At 42.2% G+C, this 24,375-nt stretch overlaps 1 protein-coding gene across 1 annotated transcript in view; it reads right to left on the reverse strand.

The window, feature by feature from the left end:
* LOC147708024 (histone deacetylase 2) overlaps positions 1–24,375 on the reverse strand; it is a 166,837-nt gene that overhangs the window by 25,528 nt on the left and 116,934 nt on the right. Inside the window, exons 9-12 of the mRNA XM_086926833.1 lie at positions 16,341–16,481; positions 14,139–14,247; positions 12,824–12,954; positions 8,873–9,028 (exon numbers count right to left, since the gene is read on the reverse strand). Coding sequence (XP_086782959.1) covers positions 8,873–9,028; positions 12,824–12,954; positions 14,139–14,247; positions 16,341–16,481 — 537 coding nt within the window. The remainder of the gene's footprint in view (positions 1–8,872; positions 9,029–12,823; positions 12,955–14,138; positions 14,248–16,340; positions 16,482–24,375) is intronic.

Consider the following 24,375-nt stretch of genomic DNA (forward strand, 5'->3'; position numbering starts at 1 on the left):
GTCATAAAGGGGTACTTTCCTGCAACGACCTATCTGCTCGCCAGATAAACTAGTTCCATTTTAAAAGCCAGTGTGTCCATGTAAACATTACATTACTGCTAATAATATGCATAAACACAAAGACCTTCATTACAAGCAGCTCAGAGCAGTTTATCCAGCATTAAATTAGTTCAAGGATCTGTTTGATAAGCAAGATCAGACACTTGGCTCAAGAAGCGCTCCTTGACTGTTGCCAAGGTTGTAGGGATTTACAGTCTTTTGTAACTCACTATAAAACTCTTGCAAGAAGAACTTTATTTTCAGAAACGTTTGAGAGACGAGTGAAAAGGTTAACTGGCCCGTGTGAACAGACCTGCAACTTTGAAAGTTTAATGTCAATACACATTCAGAATGATAACAGAGTTCAGGAAAGGGGAGCTGAAAGAGAGAAAAATCAGGATGGCAACAAGTCATTTTCTCAATCCCAATTTCCAAGTCCTTCTGCCCAGATGACCAAAAGTTCTAAAGAACCTGTAAGCAGAGTCTTCTTGTTCAGAGTTGGTGACTCCTTGGCCTTTGGGTCCCATTCCTTTACCCTCTTTTTAACCCCCCTTTGTTTCGAGGGGGGTTCAGAAGGTCAGCTGCCTTCGGTGCCCTTGTGTTTGGACCCATGTGGCTGCTTTAGGTTTTGCTTTCCTTTTACTGTTGAGTGTAGAGTGTTTTGAGGTTGAGGGAGTCTTCGAGGACTTCAGTTTGAGATTTTTGGCTGTTTAGTTACCTTCTGCAGTCTGATTTGTTCAGTTTTTCGGTGCCTATTCGGTCTTACTGATCATCTAACTCTTCCGCCGCCTCTTGCCAATTTGGAGTCTTCAACTCTCCCATCTTCCTCGCCACTGCTTCAATAAGGTGTCGACCATGGCGTAGTGTGCCCAGTATTATCTCTCTGGTACCTTTAGTGTCTTGGGATGAAACTCCGCAGAGGCCACTTGATCCTCAAGTGCTATGGTCTTTTGGGCAACACAATCTGCAAAATTTGTGAGTGTCTTTCTGCACAAATATGAGGTGACACTCTGGGCAGAATTTGAAAAGTGTATTCTCCACCTACCGTTGCTGCCTCACCTCCCTGCATTTTCCAGTCATGTGTTTCCGGTCTGATGACTCTTCCATTGATTCAAAGATAGGCCCTTTTGGCTTCCGCTCATTGCAAGTGGCCTCCTGTGGTATGCAGCTGGTTTAAAAACCCTTTTAATCTGGGATTTCCTTGACAATCCACCGATTATTCATGACTCTCAGAGCTCTTCCATCTTGCTTCCAGACCCCAAAGGTGAAATAAAGAATCAGAAAATGGCAAATATGTGCAGGAACTTCAGGGACGTACAGCTCACTTCACAGAGGGGATGGTTATACCAGCAACTGGTGGTCGACAATGACTCTCCCGAACAAAACAAAAAAAAGATTAATACGAAAACGAAACATCGGAATGATGTTTCGTTTTTGCATTAATCTTTTTTTGACACAACCACTACATGGCTGAATAATTAGCAGCATGTGAATCTAGAAAAGAAATGAATGTATTTTAGTGAAAAGATCTTAAATGTATAATACCGTAAACTCCAATAACTTTATATTCAAGCCAATCTTCAATAAGAGAACAGGCAATTCAAATATTAGTTATGATATGTTATGTTATTTGCGATTTATATAGCGCCAAATCACCGGCAGGTCTCTTGGCGCTTGGAACCAGGGGAGAAGAACAGCTGACTGAAGGATGGTGGAGGACACAGATCATCAAGGAGCTTAACCTGTGTTTAAGGCTTCTTTAAACAGGAGAGTTTGGAGTGATTTCCGAAAGTGGAGCAAGTTGGGTTCTTTACGGAGATGCTCAGGTAGCTTGTTCCAAAGCTGCGGAACCAGCACTGAGAAAGATCTCCCACCTTTTGACGAGAGTTTGTACCGAGGGCATGACAGCAGTTGTGCCTCGGAAGAGCGTAATGAGCGTCCAGGGGTATAAACCTCAAGGCGTTCTTTTATGTAGACCGGTGCTAGGCCGTGTATAGCTTTATGGGCTATGCAAAGGCTCTTAAATTTCACTCTCTGTTTTATATGGAGCCAATGCAGTTTGCACAACAACGGCATGGCATGGGCCCGTCTAGGTAATCTGAGGATCAACCTGGCTGCGTCGTTTAGGACTACTTGTAATCTACTTACCAATGTCTGGGGAAGATCCAGGTATAGGGCATTCCCGTAATCCAACCTTGAGATTATGATGGCTGAAACAATCGTACGGAGTGTGGAGATAGAAAGAAGGGGGACCAGTTCCAAAGCTGTCTAATTAGTCCCGTGCACGTACCCACCACAGATGAAATTTGGTTGGCCATTGAGAGTTCGTGATCAATTTTTATGCCAAGACTTTTAACAGTTGAGCTTGGTATAGGGGTAGGACCTAGGTCCTGGGGCCAAAACAGATCACTCCAGGGAGATTCAGTTGCAGGGATGACCTGGACCTCTGTTTTGTCCGGGTTAATTTTTAGTGAGTTGGTAGTCATCCAACTCACTGTAAAATTGAGGATGTTTTGGGCTTGGGTCTGGGCAGGTACTGTGTTGTCGATGCTGAATAACAGCTGGGTATCGTCCGCCTAATTAAAGATTTTGCAGCCCATATTTGCAAGAGCTGTTATTAATGGTTGCAAGTAGACATTAAAAAGGAGTGGGGACAGCGCGGATCCCTGGGGGACTTCGCAGTCGAGTGGACCTAGGTCAGATGTTGCATCGCCCAGTTGGATCCTTTGCGATCTACCAGACAGAAAGGATTCAAGCCATTGATGGGCTAGGTCTTGAATGTCTAAGGTAGTAAGTCTCTCCAGTAGAAGAGTATGGCTGATAGTATCAAATGCCGCTGATAGATCTAATAATATCAGGGCACAGGGTATTTTACTGTCAGCCATAACTCTAAGCTCATCAAGCACTGAGAGCATGACCAGCTCAGTGCTATGATGTGCTCGGAACCCAGCTTGGTGTCCCTGGAGAAGGTGGTTAACCTCCAGGAACGATGAAAGTGTTTTCAGAACATGCTGTTCTAGGACTTTGGCCAGAAAAGGTAACTGGGAGATCGGCCTGTAGTTGTTTAGATTGGTCACGTCTGCCCCTGGCTTTTTTAGTAGGGACTTAACTCTCGACTCTTTGAGGCTGGATGGCAGGTATCCGGTCTCTAGAGAGTTGTTTAGCAGGGAGATCACGTGCCCCTCTAAACCCGGGAGGGCCATTCAGAAGATTCCATGGGGGCATGGATCTGATGGGGAGCCTGTTTTAATTCGGTTCATGAGCATCCTAAGGGAAGCTAAGTCCAGTTTTGGAAAACTAGAGAGTGTAAGGTCAGAAGGGAAATTTGAGGACACAGCGGTAGAGAATAACTAGTAGGGGTGTTATTGATGTCTGAAAAAATAATCCTAACTTTTTCAAGGAAGAAAGATTGAAAAGTATTACAGTCAATAAAGGGTTTCTACTGGTGTACCATCTATTTTTTTACTGAGCTCGGTTAGAATTCTAAAAGTTTCTTTCTGTTTATTTCCAGCATTATTTATTCTAGCTTCATAATATTCAGCTTTAGTTGTCAAGATGCATTTTTTGTAGGAATTGAGCAATGACTTATAATTTTCTCAATCTGCGGGGTCATTGGTTTTGCGCCACCGTCTTTCTGTATGGCGAAGCTTTCTTTTGGATTCTCTAAGTGAGGAGTTAAACCAGGGGGCCCCTTTTGCTTCTTCTTTGATCTTATGTTTCCGTTCGGGTGCTAACTGGTCGATAACCGAGCATAGATTTTTAGTGAATGCTTCGCATTCTTGATCTAAATTCCTTAGTTTACTAGTAGGCGGGGTACAAGTAAGGAGAATGTCCGTCAAGGTTACTTGATCAATTTTTTTCCATTTGCGTACCATTTTCCATATTTGGGGTGAATGAGTCAGGTGGCCTTCTATTGGAATACAACAATTTATTAAGGAATGATCAGACCATAGGCATGGTACAATGTCTGTGAGAGTAACCTCCGGGTGGGTGGTCCAAACAAGGTCCAGGGTGTGACCTTTAATATGTGTGGGGACCTCTACTAGTTGTTGTAAACCAAGGGGCTGATTAGGATGGAGGATTTTCCGCATCCTCCGGGCCGGCGGAAGCCACCGCCGGCCTGGAGGATGCGGAAAATCCTCTGCGGACCCTCTAAGACCCACCGCCACATTAGGATGGCTAGTGGGTCCTGGTTTCCGTCCGCTGCTTTTCCGCCGCGGTTGGCTTACAACCGCAGCGGAAAAGCACTAATATGGTGACGGTGTCTCTCAGACACCGTCAGCCAGATGAGGATGTGCTCGGAAACATGCTTTTCCGCTGCGGCTTTTCTGCCGTGGAAAAGCATGTGTAACTTCACTGCGGGGGCCCGTTGCTGGCCCCCTAGGTGAAGGGGGGGTGGGGGGTGCACATGGTGGGTACCTATGGTACCCCCCAGCATTTGTATGCAGTAAGCGGCAGGCACCGCGCGGTGCCTGCCACTGTCGACATACAAATGCAATGCGTGCATTTTTAACATTGTTGCGGGTGCAGCTTGAAGCCGCACCCACCGCAATGTTAAAAATAGAGGATGTGACCGCCAGGGTGGCGGTCACATCCTAATTGCACAGGAGGGAACTCCGCAGCCCATGCGGAGGTTCCCTCCTACTCAGGGGACTCAAGTCCGTCCACGATCCTAATGACCCCCCCTAGTGTGGTCATAAGAATCTCCAGCTGTAAAGCTGCCGTATCTTTAGTTTTTTTTATCCCAGTGTACGGTAAAATCGCCCACTACTAAAACTCTCTGATAGCGTGTACGAATGTCAGAGATGATGGTTTTGAAAAGATGGTTTAACTGCGAGGTTGATTTTGGGGGGCGATATACTGTCAAAAGAGCGAGACAGGAATTGTTAAAGGTCATTTTAACCCCAGTATGTCAGCTTAATCAACGTTCTCTGCCATTATTTTAGAGACAGAGAATTGCCACGCCCCCCCCCCCTGATGTTGTCAATACGATTATGCCACATGGCGTCATATTCATTTGGAAGGGAAGCAATGATATCTGGCACTGAGCTACTGAGCTATCTCCTAGCCAGGTTTCTGTAAGCGCCAGTATGTCTATGTCCTCATCCTGGAGAAGAGAAAAGATTTCCAGGTGGTGTTTTTGTAGGGATCGTGTATTCAGGGTAGAGACTTTCAGTTCAGTCTGAGTTTTGATAGCTGAGCTGGTTTTATGTTCGGAGGATTTTTGGGAGGATGGATGGAGGCAGTTTTGTTGAATATTTAATTTCTTTATTTTACTGAGTGTAGCCTTACTGATGGTATAGGTTATAGAATTGAGTGAGTGTAACTCTTTAGCTGAATACTCCAATCGTTAAACAGGGAGCCTGGCCCCTGGGCCCGGTCGTGTGCAGACGGGCTTACCTTTGGCGCACCTTCGGTGCACCCGCTGCGCGCGTCCACTGGTACATCGATCTAAATTGGGATTGAAGCGGAAACGCGGCTCCGCCCCCTCTGGCCGGAAGTGCAGCGCGGGGTCAGTCTGCTGCTAACACGCCCTCCACTCAAACAGCTAGTGCTGCGGAGACCGACGCAGTTAGCAGGCAGAGTGCATATGAAATTGCAGGTAGGATTACAGTTTTAAAAAAGCCCTAATCGATAAAAATAAACTTTAAAAATCGGTGCAGAGATGCGCTTTCCAATCTCAAGCGTTAGCCCAATTAACTCATTGTGACCGCGCGTGAGGTCAGGCAGCCGCCTACTCACCCTTAGTGGACTATGGACTTCTGAGCCTTGTGGATATTGAATGGGCACAAGAAAAAAAGATGACTTTAACAATATAGGATATGTGCTGATTAAATCTTTCACCTTACAATAGTCGGTTAAGCGTTTTTTATTTTATTTCTAGTATTAACACGTGGTAAATCTATGTACTGTTACCAGGATTTTGATTTAGTTTAAAATGCAATTTTTTGGTTGCATTACATATTGAGTTGATCTACTGCTTATGAGATCATTATAAATCATGTTGGAATATTATTAATGAATTTTATAAATACTTTTCAGAATCCACATACTTAAGTGCAGCACGCGTGGGAATAGTTTGGGCAATCTGACCTACATTAAGTAAACCCTCTGACCACTAATTTACTTTGTTGATCACTTTGGTCCTGTGAAGGGTCTATTTCTTTTCTAATCTGACTTCTCATTTCAACGTTTTTAAAGGTTGTTATTTTGTTGTAGGTGCATGACCATTTGTTTGGTGTTTTATTTGTTGTACATTGAGAATGGTGTATATTATGGATTCAATTGGTTATTCATGTCACACTTGGATTACTTATTTGACTTCTATAACCTTTGGGATCTTAGCTTTACTTGGTTTTCACTATATATAATTTTTAAAATAATTTTTACACTGTGCATTGTGGTTTTATGGTATACTCACTATGGTAGTGATTCAATATGCCTCACTTGTATTTGATATTGAACCATGTATTAATTATTGTACTAGAAATCTGCTCAACTTTAGCCCTGATAAAGTCTGTTGGTGTAATAACCTCCAGAGACAAAACACTACACGCATTGGATAGTGTGTGGTGGAAATGACAATTTATTGATTGAGGTTTATAACAAGAAGACTGAATATAAGAATTCAATATTGATTGGTGTGGGTTATTCAAATAGGAAAATGGGAAAAAAAAACGGGTGAAGGTTCAGCCTACTGAGGCAAATGAACTATTGAACAAAACGAACAAGTTGCTTAACTTGAATAATTCCTTTTCTGATTGCCTATACAACCCCAGATTGCTCTCCTTATCTTCAGAATGCCCCTCGGATTCCCCACGCGCACCTCAGCAAAGGAAGAAGGCCCCCCACTCATCGGTACTCATCTCCGGCTCTCCAGGCGGGGCTCTTTGCAGGCGGCGGTCTCTTCCTTCGGTGCGGGGCTCTCTCACCTCACGGGAGCCCCGCTCGTGCCGGCCGCCCTTCTCCTCCTGCCCACACGTCCCAGTGCGGGGTACGCTCCCGCCTGGGCTTACGGGTTGTCTTGTCGTCCCGCCCCCAGCCTGCCTGACTTCCACCCGGGCGGCGGCAGTGATTCTTTCTTTTTCACGGGGTGGGGCTCCAGTCCAGGGGAGCGGCAATACTATTGCATTGCAAATTTGACTAATTTATGTATCAAGAAAAATCTATTTATGTGGTATAATGCGTCACATTTCGTAATAGTATCTGTTCATTATTTAGTTTTTTTTTTTACACATTAACACTGTCAGGAGAAGAGTTTCACCTTGTAAGTACTCGCTTGATTCAGAAAAACAGCAACACGCCACTGAAAGTTGAACAGTCAACCTTTGCAAAGTGTCTTCTGCTGCACCCAACACCACTGCGCATTTTTAATACCTTTTCTTTCGTGGATTGTACTAAACTGATGATAATCCGTCTAATATCTGTGTTATCAGTTCTGATCCACAGCAGGTTAATGTTAGCTATGCATCCCAAGGTAGTCAGCTGATTAAGTTTTATGCCAGCCCTACCTCCCAAGCCATTACACGGTGCTGTTCGAGGTTACGAAACTAATATTCCTTGTATGGCTTTTAAATCGTTAAAGTGCTCAACTATGGCTTGGTGCACCTGTTCAATATTAAAAATGACAAATCCTTGGCTTCTTCTGTCTGTGTATTTTCTCTGAATTTCATAATGTTGATAGTTTTTTTTTGGTTGCTACTTCGTTATGGCTGTGGGCTTAGCTGGGCATGTGCGAAGGACTCGTGTTTTCTACTTCAGCTGCTTTCTCATTGAGATCGTTTTGGGTTGATTATAGCTTAAATCACAGTTGTGTCACTAGTGATAGCCGAATATCTGTTGGATAACGTTTATCATAAATATACCGGGGGCTTCTTGCATTACATGTATCCAAGTATTCCAGTTTATGGTGGCATATATTTATTTTTTGTGTTCTAAGGACTGTGAACTGTTAGATCTGTTTCTTCTCGGTGCATTTATGACGACTACAGTGCTAGCAAAATGTTTGCATTGAACACAATCTGAAGTGCGATTTGCTTTACATTACATTGAAACTGACGATTCCGTGAAAGGTGGGGTTGAAACATTTCTTTGAAAGCTTGTATTCGGTCATATCCACGAAAATACTTCAGTGTTATCAATCAACATTGTTTCTTAGAAATAACGTGAAAAACCTAACCCTCCTCTTAACCCCACGCTTTGAGCATGGCCCTAATATTTAATCTTGCATAGTTGCAAATAAAAAAAAAATCTAATGCAAAGCATTGTTATTTACAATGCCAGTAACTCAAACTTTAATGCTGCGAGACCCATTGCATTGTAAATGCTTGTTTTTCAATGTAAATAGAAACTCATTCTGCTACAAACAATAATTCCCTTTCCATTGTATTATTTGTGCTAGATATTCCTCTTCTTCTCCACTCTGTGGTTAGACAATAAAATCAGTTTTGTATTAGTACTTCCAAACTAATTCAAATTGTGCCACACAACATTTAAACCAGTACACAACTTTGTAGCCGATTAGATTATTTTCAAGATTTACATCAGACAAGGATTACTCGACACTCTGCATGCAGCATTGTCCCCAGTCAGTTACTGGCGCCAAAATCATTGTTGAATTAATTTCGGAGGGCAATCTGATGACACCATCTGTTGAGAAACATTACTATAATTCAATGTTTCACCAGGAAATTACACCTCTGTATTACACCGTTTCTTGTTGTTGTTTTTTTTACATCAATGGCCAAATACCTTTAACAAAATTCTCAGATTCTACTGTCGGCACCAAAGCAACAGCTTTACATAAACCAAATATTATGGACTCCAGCCATACCTGTTTTTTTGTCCTCTGGTTCCTTCTTTTCTTCTTCAAGTCTGGCTTTCTTGGCTCCCTTTTTATGATCGGCTACGTTTCTCCGTCCCCCTTCTCCTTCATCTTCTGAGTCTGAAAACTCTTCATCACAAGCTATCCGTTTATCGTAGGCTCGAACTACAAACAGAAAGTAAGAGGTAGTGTTATGTGATTGTTCACTACTAGATACCATAAAATAGAAGTTTTTCCATGGAGGGATGTGCAAGCTTATATCAACATTTACTGAGAACGCATTGCTCCGTGCCAAAACATCAAGAACTAAACATAGCCATGTTGTTTCTGTGGTAGCTAGAATGCCCACAGTCCTTCTGCCTATTGCGCTATATGCATGGGACTCCAACAACACTAAACAACACAAGAAAGAGGACTGAACAGAGATGAACCCATGCAACACAGGACCTGTCCACAATTAGCCTACTGCACACATAGTTTTGAGCTCTCTATTCTGAACATTATCTGTAGGGATGATGTTGGCGAGTAGAGGACAAAAGGTGGTTTGTTTGGTTTTGGTGGCAGAATTACAAAGAGCACCGCAGCTTGTACTCGTCGGCTGACCAATTGGCTTAAAGCACTTCTATGTGAAAGATTTGTAATATGCAGTAGTGCAGAGGAGACAATTCACACTAACAATCTATGTAAGGTCATCAAAGCAGTACAGAGCCATATATCATAGAACATATAAACCCTCATTATATAAGTAGCACATTCATTCTGATAGGCCCAGTAACAGACTGGAGTATTTGAAGACCACGTATGCGTTAGAGCAGCACTGGTATCTAATTACACTCCCATCTGATAGGAAGCTATACCGCCAGTTTAGAGTTGGCACACCTCCTTGGGAAGGCATTCACCGCAGAGTGGAAGGGCTCAGCTGTTGAGGCCTGCCCATTCTGTGAAGGTAAAAAAAAGAGATAATCCTGCATGTGTTCTTCGTATGGCCTGCTTACACCAGGTTTCACTTTCTCTGGATTGCATCAGTGTGGAGGCACTTGGGCATCCTAAGCCACCAGGTAGTATAAGTCCCACTTCCCCTGTATGCTTGCGCAGTTGAAAACTTTTGGGGCCAGATGCGGGGAAAAGGAGGGCTGCTTTTGCTGTAAAGTGATTTTAAGGTTTTAAAATCTTTTAAAATTATATATAGTGAACACTTTTTAATATAATTATCAATCATACTTCTTGTATCATGAATTTATTTTAGGGAATTTTTGAATAATGGAAATAATTGCATGTTGTAAGATATGAATGTTGGATATGCTGCGAAATGTGATCTTTCAACGTCAATATTGTGTTCTTTGTGTGAGTTATATGTTATTTATTGATCACTTGTATGGCTTATGCCGAAATATTTATTTTGATTGACTGATTGATTTACAGCAGTACACTTCCATCTCATGCACTGATTAAAGTTATCTTTTATAAATCTTTTAGGTGCTAAGGCTTGTGCCTCTGGTATCCCCACTAAAGAAAAAGGGATGCGCCAATAATATGTGGAAGTGTTGAAACATTAGAACAACATCCAATTGCAAATGAAAAGTTAAAAGACTATTGAATTGATGAGCAGCCATGTTCACTAGATCAAGAAGGGCAAAAATCCACAAATTAGCAAATTTCCACTGGCGTTAATTCTGAAAAATTATGATGCAATCTTTGATTTTAATTTTGATATTGCAGTTTGAGCAGCCTGAATCTACTCTTCAATATCCACAGTTCTGCCATATACATCTTTCTCAAGCCACACTTGAAACAGCTCGCTCAGACGTGATGTACTGCCTTTCGCTCTATTCTACGCAGTTTGTGGAAATGGTTTAACAAACCCAAGCACATCACTGAGTTTTCACCTGGTGCAGGAAATTCATCCATCTCGGCTTCTGTTGGGATGTGGGCTTTGTAAGCAGGGTGAGGGGTAACGAGTCAGCTAGAACATTGGCAAATAGGCAGTACAACACACTTCGATGACTATCCCCACCATTCAAAACTTCAATAGATTTGAATAGGTGTATGTGTTTTCGAGGGGAGGGGTTCTGTAAGGTAAAAGGCAAGGGTGCTAAGCCTCCAAATACATTTAAGTGAGGTAGAAATGGACTCCAGTTTTCTATCCTCAAAAACCAGGCTACTTCAACATAAGTCTCCATAAGCGGACCATGGAGTTGCAATGCCCCCAATGTCACTGTAGTGTCTCTGTTTAAAGGTTTAGCCATCTCATACTGCTAGTGTTGTGGAATATTGCACTGGGAGTTAAAAGGCCCACACAGCAAGCAGGATTTGCAAATTGTTGAAAGTATAAGCAGATCTGGCAATTCCAGTAGAAGTTATACGTTATACTATGTTAGGGTACTGTCACTTTTAAAGTGCGCTAACATCTTTTTGATTGCATCAAGGGGTGGTAAGGGAAGCAGTTAAACACCTGTCTAATGGCACCACAGGCTAGTCATTGTGGGAAATGGCATGTCTTAGTTATGATAAGAAGAGACTAATGAAATATGAATTCAAAACCAGAGACATATTGGTACGCCAGAATAAGATATTTCTGCGGGCAAATGTATTAAGAAGGACCATACTCTAAAGGTATCAGAAGATGAGTTTTATCGAAGCATACTGGTTTCGGAGTCATCAGGGATTCAGAACTTCGCTGTCAGTAATCCTAGAGGGTGAAAGGGGGGTGTTATGCTGAGTCTTAGTAAAGTCATCCTGCAGAGATCTCAAAATCTGCAAGATGAGATCCTTTCGATTAAAACACAATATATAATGTGTTGTATCATTATGAAGCTACTGGAGATGATCTGATCAGCGGCACGGAGGAGGTGTTTACTGGTGATACTAAGATGCGAGAGAACACAATCTATTATCAGACACTCACTGAATTAGGGTCAGGTACAGAACATTCAGTCCTAATGTTAGCTTGAAAAAAACAGCCTTCACTGCCAGCATTTGCAGTAGTAGGGCAAGACTAGAAGTTACTTTACAATATTTTCTAATACTGACTAGAGGAAGTTTACTCAGAGGAATATCTTTATCTCTGAGTTTTACTGTGCCGGGTTGACACCAATGAATAAGACTTTCAATGTACTCAAAGAAAGAATACACTTGCATTATTACAATTTTCTCCAAAGGTTTCTTCTAATCTGACATTACCCAATCAGGGCTCAGAGATGTTAGGAGCATACAACCGGTATCTTCAAGTTTGTAGTATCAACTCAAGAAATTTGTTAAAACTTCCAAATGACAGCTGAGACAGGAGCCAAATCTTTTAACATTGTTGGTGCCAAACTTTAGGTATAGAGTATGAGAATGTACCTAATTTAAACAGTGAGTCAAATTGCAAGAAGGTCAATAAGGTGATAATGGGGCAAAAATGCATAGAAGAATTGGAGATGCCTGCGTTTCTCAGGTCATAGAGAGACAGAGATTCTCTTGGATATTTGAGACCAAAGGTCTGAAAGAATTTGAAGGTTTTATAAGAATTACAAGATTATTGTGCAAGTCTTGCAGTGGTGTCATGGTAGCACTTCTAGCAGTCTGATCCCTGTAAGTCATCTCTCATCCCAGACTTTCTTTGTGGCAGTGCAGCAGTGGTTTAGAAATGCTTTGGTTGCTTTTTTGTTTCGTTTCAAAATAATGTATTCTTTTGTATGTACGCTGCTTTTGCTATTTGTTTATGATCGGCCTTTTCTTTATGCACAAATAGGCACTTTGATTAGATGTAGTCTGCTTATTGAGGCATAATTCATTTTGCATGCATGTTATTACTGAATGCTTAGTACTATTCCATTGACCCATTAAGTTCGATGGAGCACTTGCCTATAAACATCTAAACACCTGATCAGACATTACGGTAAACTGCCAGGGTCCCTAAAGAGCAACAACATGTATAAATCATTAATTTCATTTACTTGATCAAAGTTTTCATCTTACTAGAAATTCGTTTCTCTGGATCTGCAGTCTCTTCGTCGCCACTGTCTTCTTGAATGGCATCCTCTGGAATCGCTTGCATCTGAACACCCGGAGCATGTGGTAGCATGCGCAAGTTCTCAAATAAACGCTGTCTACAAAATGAAATAAAAATGAAAAGAACTCACAATAGATGCAAAACGTCAACAGATCTAACAGAGTAATACATTTAACTGCAATCATTTTTAGACTTGAGCAGATTATGGGAATGCTCATTCTGCAAGTTAACTGGCTCACACTGAAGAAGAGGAAAGAACATCATTTATTTCTAGCAATGGGTTTCCAGAATTGGTCCCTTCCATGGAAGAAACAATTCTGAAAACAATGTTACCATACTGTATTATATTGGCTAAAAAGCGTATAAAAAATACTCCGCCAACTTTAGGAAAATAAAAAGTCTCATTTCATTTTGTAAAAGAATAAAACTGTGTGGCCTTCAATTTATTGGGAGTGATGCATATGCTACCACCAAACCACACCATCTTCCCCAGTAAGACGTGACAATTAAAAATTCCTAACCCCTGAAAACCAAAGCCAAAACAGGAGGCGTATATAGTAATTACATGAGCCTATGAGTAAGAGTCTGTCCTAGTACCCTCTCATTGGCAGCTCTTGCTACCAACCATATGCAGCGAGCTCACAGTAGTGTCCGATTACTGAGTTTCCAAGGACAACACAGACCAGACATTTCTAGTTAGGTCAGCCATAGGAAATATAATTTTCTACAAAGTGTGACATAGCGGAGACAGAAGCTAAATCTTTCAAGATTGTTGGTGGCCAAGCATTAGTCTGTAGTCCTTGAAGTAGGCTGTTAGTTGAAATTAAAAAGGCAACTATGCTGAAAACGAAATACATGTAGTAAAAAACAATGTGCAAGACAAAGCGAACACCCTAATCCCCTAATAGACATCAGTCCTGCAGGTAGCACCAGGTGATAGTGGGGAAACAATACGAGGCGAGATATATCCAGATCAAAAAGGACGCTGGGAATACATACATAAGGGACCTTTTCTATGCAACTTTAATTAAAACTGCAGAGTCTCAGCTTTCAATTCTGACAGCTTGTTGAACTACTCTCCACTCCAATGGAATTGTTATAAGAGTGGTAATGTAAACACACATACAGCTTCCCGATAACCAGCTCCGGTAACAAAAAATATAGACAATACATTAAAATACGTCTCGACCCTCCTGGCTTGGCAAGAAAGAAAAAGAATGCAAATTATTAACAGCCAATCATATGCACAAACTATAAATAAATAAATAAAAAGAAACATACTTTATCTTCTCCATGTATTCAGGCGTGTTCTGATTGGTCATATTCGATGGGCTGATGTGGAGTTTAAAGTCTGGTCCAAAATATTCGAAGTAGTCATTATACGGCAATTCTAATTGAAAAAAACAAGGGTGAATGAGAATCGATAATGAATTTGCATAATCTGCAGAACTTAGTAAACAGATGTTACTTTACATGCGGGTTACAATTTCACAACAAATCTAAGAATTTGCTTTTTTTTTACCTTTTGCAAATCAGATTTTACGATTAATGTTTGAAGTAAATCAGACTGCGCTTTAGGAAATAAACAAGAAGAAAAGTGGTCTAATTAATAAAAAAATGTATCTTTCAGGCATGCATTAAAAACGGAGAATTTCGGTGTGCATCACATCCATACACACAAACACACACAGACCAAGTGATGGCCAACTCTTAAATGCAAAAATTACAAAATAACCTGTGCTCCATTCTAAAGTAAGGACTTGATAAGTTATAGAGGGTTGGTAAAATCACAGGTTTGGAGACTGCAATAACACAAGTCACAATGTACTAAGGTACTAGAAAGACAGAATGACTGAGCTTGAGGATCCATTCAGAATCACAAAATAATGAAATGGTGGTCTACCCTTATCATTATGCTTTGTATCTGCAGTTGAAGTCGCACACAATTGACAGGTTTTTCACACATGGCCGAAAGTGGTAACCAATTCGCTAATTGGACGCGGACTACGAGGGTACACTACATGCTCCCAACTAGCTTATTTACTGAATGGCAACTTTTTCTTCTCCGAAGGAACCCTCTCTCTCGAATTCTTAGAAAGCAGGTTAGTGTCATAAAAAGTCTCTTACTTCATATACATTACACATACATTACTGAGGTGGGAGATTGTGACCTCCTGAGAATGTTTATTTTGTGATATGACAGATTAGTGAATAAGGCACCAACGTAAAATAAAGGGCTGATGAAAATCATGTTGTAAAAAAAACACCAATTAGTTTACGAAATGCCTTCTGTGCATTGGGCCGTACCATCAATATTTATCCACTAAAAGCAGTTGCTATCTACTTTATTTCATTGACCCTTATGATTGATACTGCTGTTTTAACAGCTCAACTATATACTTCTGTATGCACAGTTCTGTCTCATACGGGTTTCCCAATCCAGGTTTGGACTATTTCTGCTTTCAAAGGTCTATCTCAGTGGTTCTTAACCTTTGACTTTTGTGAACCCCCACATAATCAATTACTGTGACCTGGGGACCCCAACTGAATCATTATTAGAATCCACTGAGTCATTACTAGAAGCCATGGAACCTGGCCTAAGCAGCTGGCCTAAGCAGTTACGATGATTTGAAAGTCAAAATAATACACACAAAATACAGAAACAAACATTCATCAAACAAATTCAGAAATTATTAAATATCTTATTTAATTCACAAACAAGTATATAAAAAAACTACATTTCAAATTTTAATGGAAGGGTTGGACCTTGTCAAAACTCCACTCATTATCCATACTATATTCCATATGGTACGCTTGCACTCTTGCCACAAACCAATTTGATACTAACTTAGCAGCTAGATCTTAGGTTTATACAAGTTAGAGCAAGGAGAGTTTACTGCAAGATAACTCTGACTGTGAACTGTTTCAAGACAGGTAATAACAAAATTTGAAATTAATAATATTTTGAGACATACACATAAAAAATAGGTTAGTTGCAGGGAAAAATATACAAAAAGAAAATCCACAGAGGTTGAGGATTTGGAGGAAATTACATGGATAAGCAGTTCAAACAAATGACAAAACATTACTTCCAAAATGTAAAAGTTAACCAGATAACATGTAAATGAGTTCAAGAGCTCTTAGCTACCCCAGTGCTTAGAAAAGCATCTGAAGCATGTAGCGAGCTCCCAACCTTTCGTATATCCGTAACAAGTAATCATTGAACCTGGATGTTTTCCTTTACTTTCAGGTAGTTGTTTAGGTTTTCAAGTTTTACAAGCAAGTCTACAAATGAGAACCTGCCAAGAGAAAACCAGGACTGAATGAGCTGCTTCTAAACAGACGTGTATTTTGGGAGCTCTGGATCATGTACCCTGTGGATAGGATGTGTAAATGTACAACATTTCAATTCGGGGTGAGAATCAACCAAGCCCCAAATATGGATCAGGTAATTTAAAAGCTGGAAACAAATTAAACCCTCACCATTCGGAATTTCGCAATCCAGTGCAACAGCAGTTTCATACGTCCAACATCGTGCCACGTTACGGATCGTATATCCACCACCTCCCAGCATAAGCATTGGCAAGTTAAAAGTCTTCACAACTTCAACACATTTTGCATGACCTAAGGATGAAAAATACACAAAGACCAGTTCAATAAGCCATCATCTAATAAACAGGTTAATAAAAATGGAACAACTGTGGGACATTGTACAGGAATTTTCCAGGAATATTCCTATAAACTCATTCAAAAAAAATTTAACGAGTAGCATGAACCAAAGAGTCACTCACCTGACATAGGTTATAATTAGTGATATTAATGGTGAGGTAACCGGGGCCATAGTTACATACTATATGTTTAGATTATCTGAATTACCAAGTAGGGCGCTAGGGAAAGAACCGGTTAACATATTACATGAAAGAAAGACGAAATCCATCTAGCAAGGGCTGACCCTAATATCCATACTGCAACAGCATTTCTATGGATTGACACTGATCATGGAAACTAAAGGGGCTAAAGTGTGGAGAGATGCCAGCAGCATGCTCCAAGCTCGTGCTATAAAAATATACCATCAACATTTGCAGTTCAGTATAAACTGCAAGAGTCAATTCTGGGCCTCCACTGCTAAATGGAAAATACTGAAAAGTTCTGAGCAGGTCTTATACACATAAAAACTGCCACCCGTTAAAACAATACATCTGGATTGTATTTTGTAGCATGAGTAAAACACTTAGAAAAAACGCTACAGTGAAAACAAAAGCGACTGATTTCCGTACACTGTGCGTCTATGAGATAAATACCTTATTGTGTGATGATAGAGAGGAAATTTGGTATGTAAAATAGTAGCACTTGCATTGCAATTCAAGCACACCATCGGAAGCAAAATGATACTCCAAGAAGTCGACATCAGAAGGCGAGAGAGAAGTACAACTCTGGGCAGAGACAAAGCCTGCTCGCTCTAGATTTTGTAAAGAATTGGTAACAGTAGGTCAAGCAGACTGCTGCACAATCTGCACAGACAGGCAAAAGCAAGGCCAATAGGCCTAGCTTATTATAGCTAAGTTTTCTTTGTTGTAATGGCGGTATGTTATTTTTAAAAGCTCCAACGGAAAAAGCGCATTCAGGGAACCATGTCAAACCACCAATGCATGCTTAAGCCCACACACAGGCACATGGAAAGAAGGAGAAGAGCACCAGAGTGCTGAGGTGGTTGTGACTGAGGTGGTAACGCCGGCCGGAGGAAGGTTTATTGATAAAATACTCTGGCCACGGCCCGAGCGGATTAGGCAAGCATGTGAGGAGCCATGCTGGCCTATTGGCTGCCACAAACCGGCACAGAGGGGTGACATTGTATCTACAATGTCACCCAAAGGGCCTGTGGGGGATTCTCCGAGGACCCGCGAGCAAAGAGGTGGGTCATGAATGGCCAAGTGAGCACAGCAGGTGCCTAATTCTCACAGACTACTGCAGTGTGTGTGTGTGTGTGTGAATGCCTGTGGTAGATTACTTACTGGAGGAGAGGCCTACCAATAAAGGCACATGTGGCGATATGTTTTTGAGTGAGACATCTGTAGGGCAGCCCTCCTTCTAGTGACCACAGGCCCAGATGACAGAGCAATGGCCCTGCAATTATTTGCACATCTGAACCACTGAGACCACCATGCACTGGAATAGCCAGCAACAAATTAAGAGGAGGTTCTACATTCCCCCAAATGTAAAACCACTCAGCGGTAGCCTGCTCGCTTGCTTGGACATGCCACAGAACAGGCCTCTACCTGCGGAAAAAATGTTGCTGACCAAATCAAAGCCAACGGACAGTCTTTGAACCATTAAACGTCCGTTCCACCTCTTTGTATGAATCATACAGGGAGTCTAGAATGTCTGGGTTCAGCCATTTATAAAATTCTCCAGGAAATTCACCATATCTGGGGCTTTATTGAAAGAGGTAAGAGATCAATCACGTCTTTGGAGATTTCTCCTTCCAGCAGAGCCCTGCCATTGGCATAGAGGCATGACAATCTGGGAGTGGCAAAGAAGAGATCTGCCCTCTCAGGTGCTCTGCCAGTCTCTGAGCTGTACAGGGGCTGGTAATATGCTTCTAACTCCGAAGCTATTTCTTGGGACTTGCAAAGCAGATCGCCCGCTCCACTACGGATGGTCGGATGAGTTTAAGTTGAGTGGTTAAGAATCTGCCAGCTCTTCCCCTTTGTTCATAATGCCACACATGCTGGTTATAGAGCACGTATTCCACCTTGGATGTCTACAGGTGGTTGAATTCCGCCCTTGCAGCTTCTAACTGCTGCCTGAGGATTGGTGTGGAACAGCTCATGTAAGCTTATGATTTGGATGTAATATCCGTCTCTAAAAGGGCCTGTCATTTCCTCTTCGGTTTGTGATCAAGAACTGTGTCACACATAATCTAGCAACAAATAGTGGCCTTAGCCACTGCCCACAGAGTTTGTGCGGAGGTCACAGATTCCCAGTTCCCCTCGTAGTATGTGGTTACATGGGATTTCAGGAGGCGTTCTTCATTTTGCAGTTTGTAATATGAGGTGTAAAGGCACCATGGTTTATGATCGGCTTTATCATACACCAGTCTATAGCAAGACCAACCGGTGCGTGCCCGCTGAGGGATTCCGCCAATATCTTGCAACACGTCACTAAAGACGTTAACTGGTGAGATGATACGAAATAGTTCAGCCTTCACTGTGTCCCAGACGGGTGAAGCAGACACCAGATGTCAAGCAGTACCTGGTCGTCAATGACATCTGGGAGAATTGCACTGTCCTGTTTTCGGGACACGTCACCAAGGCTGGTGTGGTATGTATGGCGTCTGGTGGTAGGTTCCAGTCATCTCCTAGAATGATCCGTTTGGGGCCAGTTCAGAGAGGAATTTGTTTAGTGTAAGAAAGAAACTAGGTATTGATCCAGTAGGGGCATAGATTGAGCCAACGCCCAGGACCCTATTTCCTATACGTATTTAGAGAGCGCATATCAGCCCAAGTCTGAAGCACCGTGCAAGGCAGAATCTTTTGGAGTAGTGCCAGCTCACATTTTCTCAGCGGGCAGGGTTCCAGTAGAATCCAGGATAGGTGATCTGCAACTGATGATAACTGTGCCCATCCAATCTCGATCAGTTTTCCAGCCTCAGGGGCAGAGAGGAGTATCTCCTTCAATAGGGCTATATCAGTGTGTTCGGAGGCCAAATAAGAGAGGATCTTTATCCCCTTCACATAATGCGCTAGGCCATTAACATTCAGGTGGTGATCCGAAGGGCAGCATTCGCCATTTTGAGGAGGTTCACAGAGCAGCCGTGGGCCGCTCAGGGGTGCACCACAGGGCAAAAATAAATAAATCGCCAATCTATGCCCCCCAAGCAGTGGTAGCAATATTAAACAGGTTTTGGGTGTAGGGAGAAGGTGGTCTGTATGTGTGTAATAGAAGATAGAGTCCAAGATACTAAAGCGGGACCAGCAAGCAGGCGCTCGTGGCAGGTATTGAGACAAGTGGGAAGGACAGTAGGGAAGGGAGAGGAGACGGGGGTGGGAAACTGGTAGGGATGGAAGGGTAAGGTGGGGGGGGAGGGAAGAAGTGAAATCAATTAATTCTATTGACAAAAACAAGCATTGGCATAGCCAATAGGTCTAGTCTTTGGGACGTTATAAGTGTTTAGCCATGCAACAGTTAATGTTGGTGCACCAAAGATATTGCGCTGCATAACTAATCACTTATAAGGTCCCAAAAGCGAGACCTATTGGCTATAGAAGTGCTTGCGCTAAAGCCATAGTGCCCACAACGGGAGAGGTGAGAGATGGGATTATTCACACTCCTATCCCCTGAACTAAGCCAATCAGAGCACCTTTTGAATCATTAAGAAAGGAAGCCTGGGGCCAACCGCAGATGTCACAGCGGCTAATGAGCAGCTTGCAGAAGAGATTAATGTGCACCCCCAAAGGATCCAGGACAGGCCATTCATATTCTACCCCTGCGCTGGAGGAACAAAAAGCCACTCCAAGCAATCACCCTCACAAATTGGCACAATAATCCAGAAGGGACTTGACAGGTATGCTCTCTTTGCCTTAAGCACGCAAACGCTGAGCACCAAATAAAATACAGAGCACTTCGCTGCAATGAATGGGATAATGATAAGATGTACGTAAATATTGTAGGACGGATTGTGGTCCTTTATTGTACTTTTAGCGAATGGAAGTATGTGTATTATAGAGCTGTTGTGTTTTGGCTGCCATTAAATTGTAAAGAGTAACAGTATAACCATTGCCTGCGGTGGTGCCATAGAATTATAAGGCTGCTTAAATACGAAGTACACTGGTCAATACCTAAACTGTAAGCGTCCTCCAATCTTTTGATGTCACCCGCACTTCGAAATATTTGTTTTTATTGTTAAACAAAAAAAAAACAGGTCCTGAACCACACAATGCACCAGGAAAATGCATTTAACGGTAAAAGGTTTGCATGGAGTCAACGGAACTTTAACGTGTCCAACATGTGCAAGTTAAGAGTCACCTTTTAGAATAACTAGAGCATTGGGTGCCCATAAGGACAAGAGCACAGGCCGAAAAAGGTCAAGGGCTGAAAAAGGACGAGGACACGAGGGTCGAAAAAGATCAAGATCGCAGGGGGCTCGAAAAACGTTTAGAGCACGGGGGGAGAAAAAGGACAAGCGCACAGGGGGGTTGAAAAAGGAGGAGAGCACAGGGGGTTTAAAAAGGAGGAGAGCACAGGGGGGCTGAAAAAGGAGGAGAGCACAGGGGGGCTGAAAAAGGAGGAGAGCACAGGGGGGGCTGAAAAAGGACGAGAGCATAGGGGGCCACCAAAAGGATGAGAGCACAGGGGGCCACCAAAAGGACGAAAGCACAGCAGCACCAAGAAAACGAGAGCACAGGGGGCCCCAAAAGGACAAAAGCACAGGGGGGGAGAGGGGGGGGGGGAACGGATGAGACCACAGGAGCAAATAAAAGGACGAGAGCACAGGGGCCCCAAAATGTAGGAGTGCACAGGGGGTCTGAAAGGACGAGTGCACGGGGGCTCAAAATGGAAAAACACAGATGGCCCAAAAGGGAGAAAGCATGGGACGCCTGAAGGGCAAAAGCAAGGATGAGGCCCCCAAAAGATCAAGAGCACAAGGAGGAGTCAGTAAAAGAAAGACAGCACAGAGAGGCCAGAAGAGTGAGAGCACAGAGAGGCCAGAAGAGTGAGAGCATGGGGTGGGCCCAAGGAGGGAAGAAAAAAAACGAAAGTCATCGCGGTTGCTTGGAAAGCGAAAGTGATCGCGATGACGTGCTAAAACACGCAAAGGATGCGCGGGTGCTTGTGCGCGTTCTAGCAAGCGGGTCGCCGCTTTGGGAGCACTTCCCAAAGCAGCTACTAAATGTTTCTCCGAGCAGCGCGCGGACTCAGCGAGACCGAACAAGTGCTGCGCAGAAGCACAGTATGTGGACTCACAATAGGGCGGCTAGGGGAACCAAGCTTTTGTTGGGGTGGGGAGGGGAGCACAATACCTCCATCACTTACATCACAATCAGTAGTGGGGCAAAGGACGACAGGATGCCAAAAAAAAAAAAACAGGAGTGGTGGGGTGAGGGCAAGGAGGTCCCATGTATATAAATAGTAATGCATTGGCACCTGTTAGTATTGTTTTAAGTATTATCATTTTTATAACTATTGGGCCCTGGGGGGTGGGATTAGTGGGGTGAGTGCAGCAGAGAATGTGTCCCCCAGTCTGTGGGAGGAGGGTGAGGGTGGGGGTTGGACGTGGGGGTATGGGTATGGGACCCCGTAGAACAGTTGGCAAGAAACATATCAAAATTCAATATGCAACATTGGGCAGAAGAGCTACGATGGACAACAAAAAACTGCTAACCATGGTAGAATATAGAATAAATACACAGAGAACACTGAGAAAGTATTTTGATGGTCTGCTAATAGAGCAGAACTCTCCTGAACAGATGGCTGGGCGATAATTGCGCTACGTTGTAAACAGTAAGGAAAATAAAAATCTCAACAAAGCTCCAAGGATAAGGGGATGGCCATCCACCATCAACCAAATAGAGAGGAAAAATCCTCTACTATAAAGACAAATGTTTCACATGAGTGGACGATGCGGCTACTATAGGTATTTTGATCAATTGATTGCCGCAGTGAGGATGATTAGGAGAGGCCACACACCTTTCTTTGAAAAACCTATTTGGACAAATACGTGGTTTTTAGGATTGCTCGGTTTTACTACTTATAACTGTTGCTTAATGGTTAAAAACAGACTCTCTTGCGACAAATGACCCTGATGAAGTCTGAGGTTGCCACCAAGAAAGACAAAACACTTGTTGGCTAGGATCGGGTCTGAAGAAAATTTTTGAAAAATAAATGAAGGACACAAGAAGATTGCTTCAGCTCTGATTTATTAAGGACATTAATTATTGTGGAATTTAGCTCAGGATAAATGTTGCTTTTGCAAATAGAGCAGGCCCGATTTTATTGGTGAAGACTCAATGATCCAGCATTGCTTGCAATTGCATTTTTTTACATTGGAAGACAGCCGACACGTGTTTAGTCTTAGACGGCTTTTTCAAGGCTCTAACTTCAATACGTACATATATCAGTATACTGGTCAATGGTAGAGGTACCATCACTCTTTTAGCTTTATGCAGACCACAGGCTTATAGCTGCCCTTTACTGGCAAGACATTTCAGCGATCCAGGTATGTGGCTTATAACAATACCCTTTAACCTAAATATCACAAACGTTATCACAGTTTTTACGTTACACAGTGTCCTGGTGGAATTACATGCATCGGGGGACACACACTTGATGGCTGTTCTATCAAGTCTCCCAGTTTGACTATTTATTTGTTTGACTGCCTCACTATATACTCTTCTCCACATGATTTTTTTTTTTAACGAATAGTTTTCGTAATATGGGACTGCTTTTTATATTCCCTTCCCTTCTGGAGTACTCCGTGTTGCAATTACGGGCTTAGCTTGGTCCATTAAGTATTTGATGTTTTGAGGTTCTGGCAATAACATTTCAGTAGTTCAGATATGTGGCCTTCAACATATGTTGCCCAATTTACATTAACAATACGTGGCCAGATACGTACTATTTAGCGCACTCCCTATATTATTGCCTATTTTAATGCCTGTTTATGCTTTCTTCTAAGGTTCCTTTTTACTGTACCAGGCCCTCGTGGTCCGCTTTGACTGTCAAGTTATTTTTCACTTTACTCTGGTATTATACGGACATTGGTGTTTCATGTCTTGAATGAGACACCGACTAGGAGCAGTATGCCTATAATGACTTAATCACAATTCCTACGTTTACATTTTAAATGTAGTTCTGTAAGTTTGCACACAAAAAATCTTGGGTGATCACTACACCATATTCTTTGGTCTTACTGATGTCTATCAAATGTAGCTATGGTCCTTCCAGGTACTTGACTGGTCTTGAATGGTGACAATGTCTCCCACAACACAACTATGTTGGCATGAAACACATGTGGGTAGCACCTTGTGTAGCTCTACCATTGAACAATATACTGACGTATGTACTTATTGAACGAACAGCCTGGAAAAAGTAGTCTAAGGCTAAACACATTTCAACTGCCTTACAAGGGAAAAGAACGCAAGCGCAAACAATGCAGGATAATTGAATCTTCACCAATAAAATCAGACAATCAAAATACTTTTGTAGCACTCTGGCTGAAGTTACACAATTATGTGAATGAGGTTCCTTTTTCATGTATATTATAGACTATTATGGTGGCACAGTGTCTAACCTATAGAGCACACATGACTTAGAATCATCCCTACATACCCTGTGTATTTAGAGGTGCAGAATGTTATATACCACTAGCACCAATTCTCTATGTATATATGGTAGAATATAGAGCTGATACCAGTATACACAGATCAGCATGTGTAGTCTCTCAGAGGTAAATACTGGCATTTGGCGGTTAACAGGATATGAAATTACAGTGCCGGATAAGAAAAGAAGGTAACGTAGT

The sequence above is a fragment of the Lissotriton vulgaris genome, chromosome 6 (genome assembly GCF_964263255.1).
Source record: "Lissotriton vulgaris chromosome 6, aLisVul1.2, whole genome shotgun sequence".
Classification (NCBI taxonomy): domain Eukaryota; kingdom Metazoa; phylum Chordata; class Amphibia; order Caudata; family Salamandridae; genus Lissotriton; species Lissotriton vulgaris.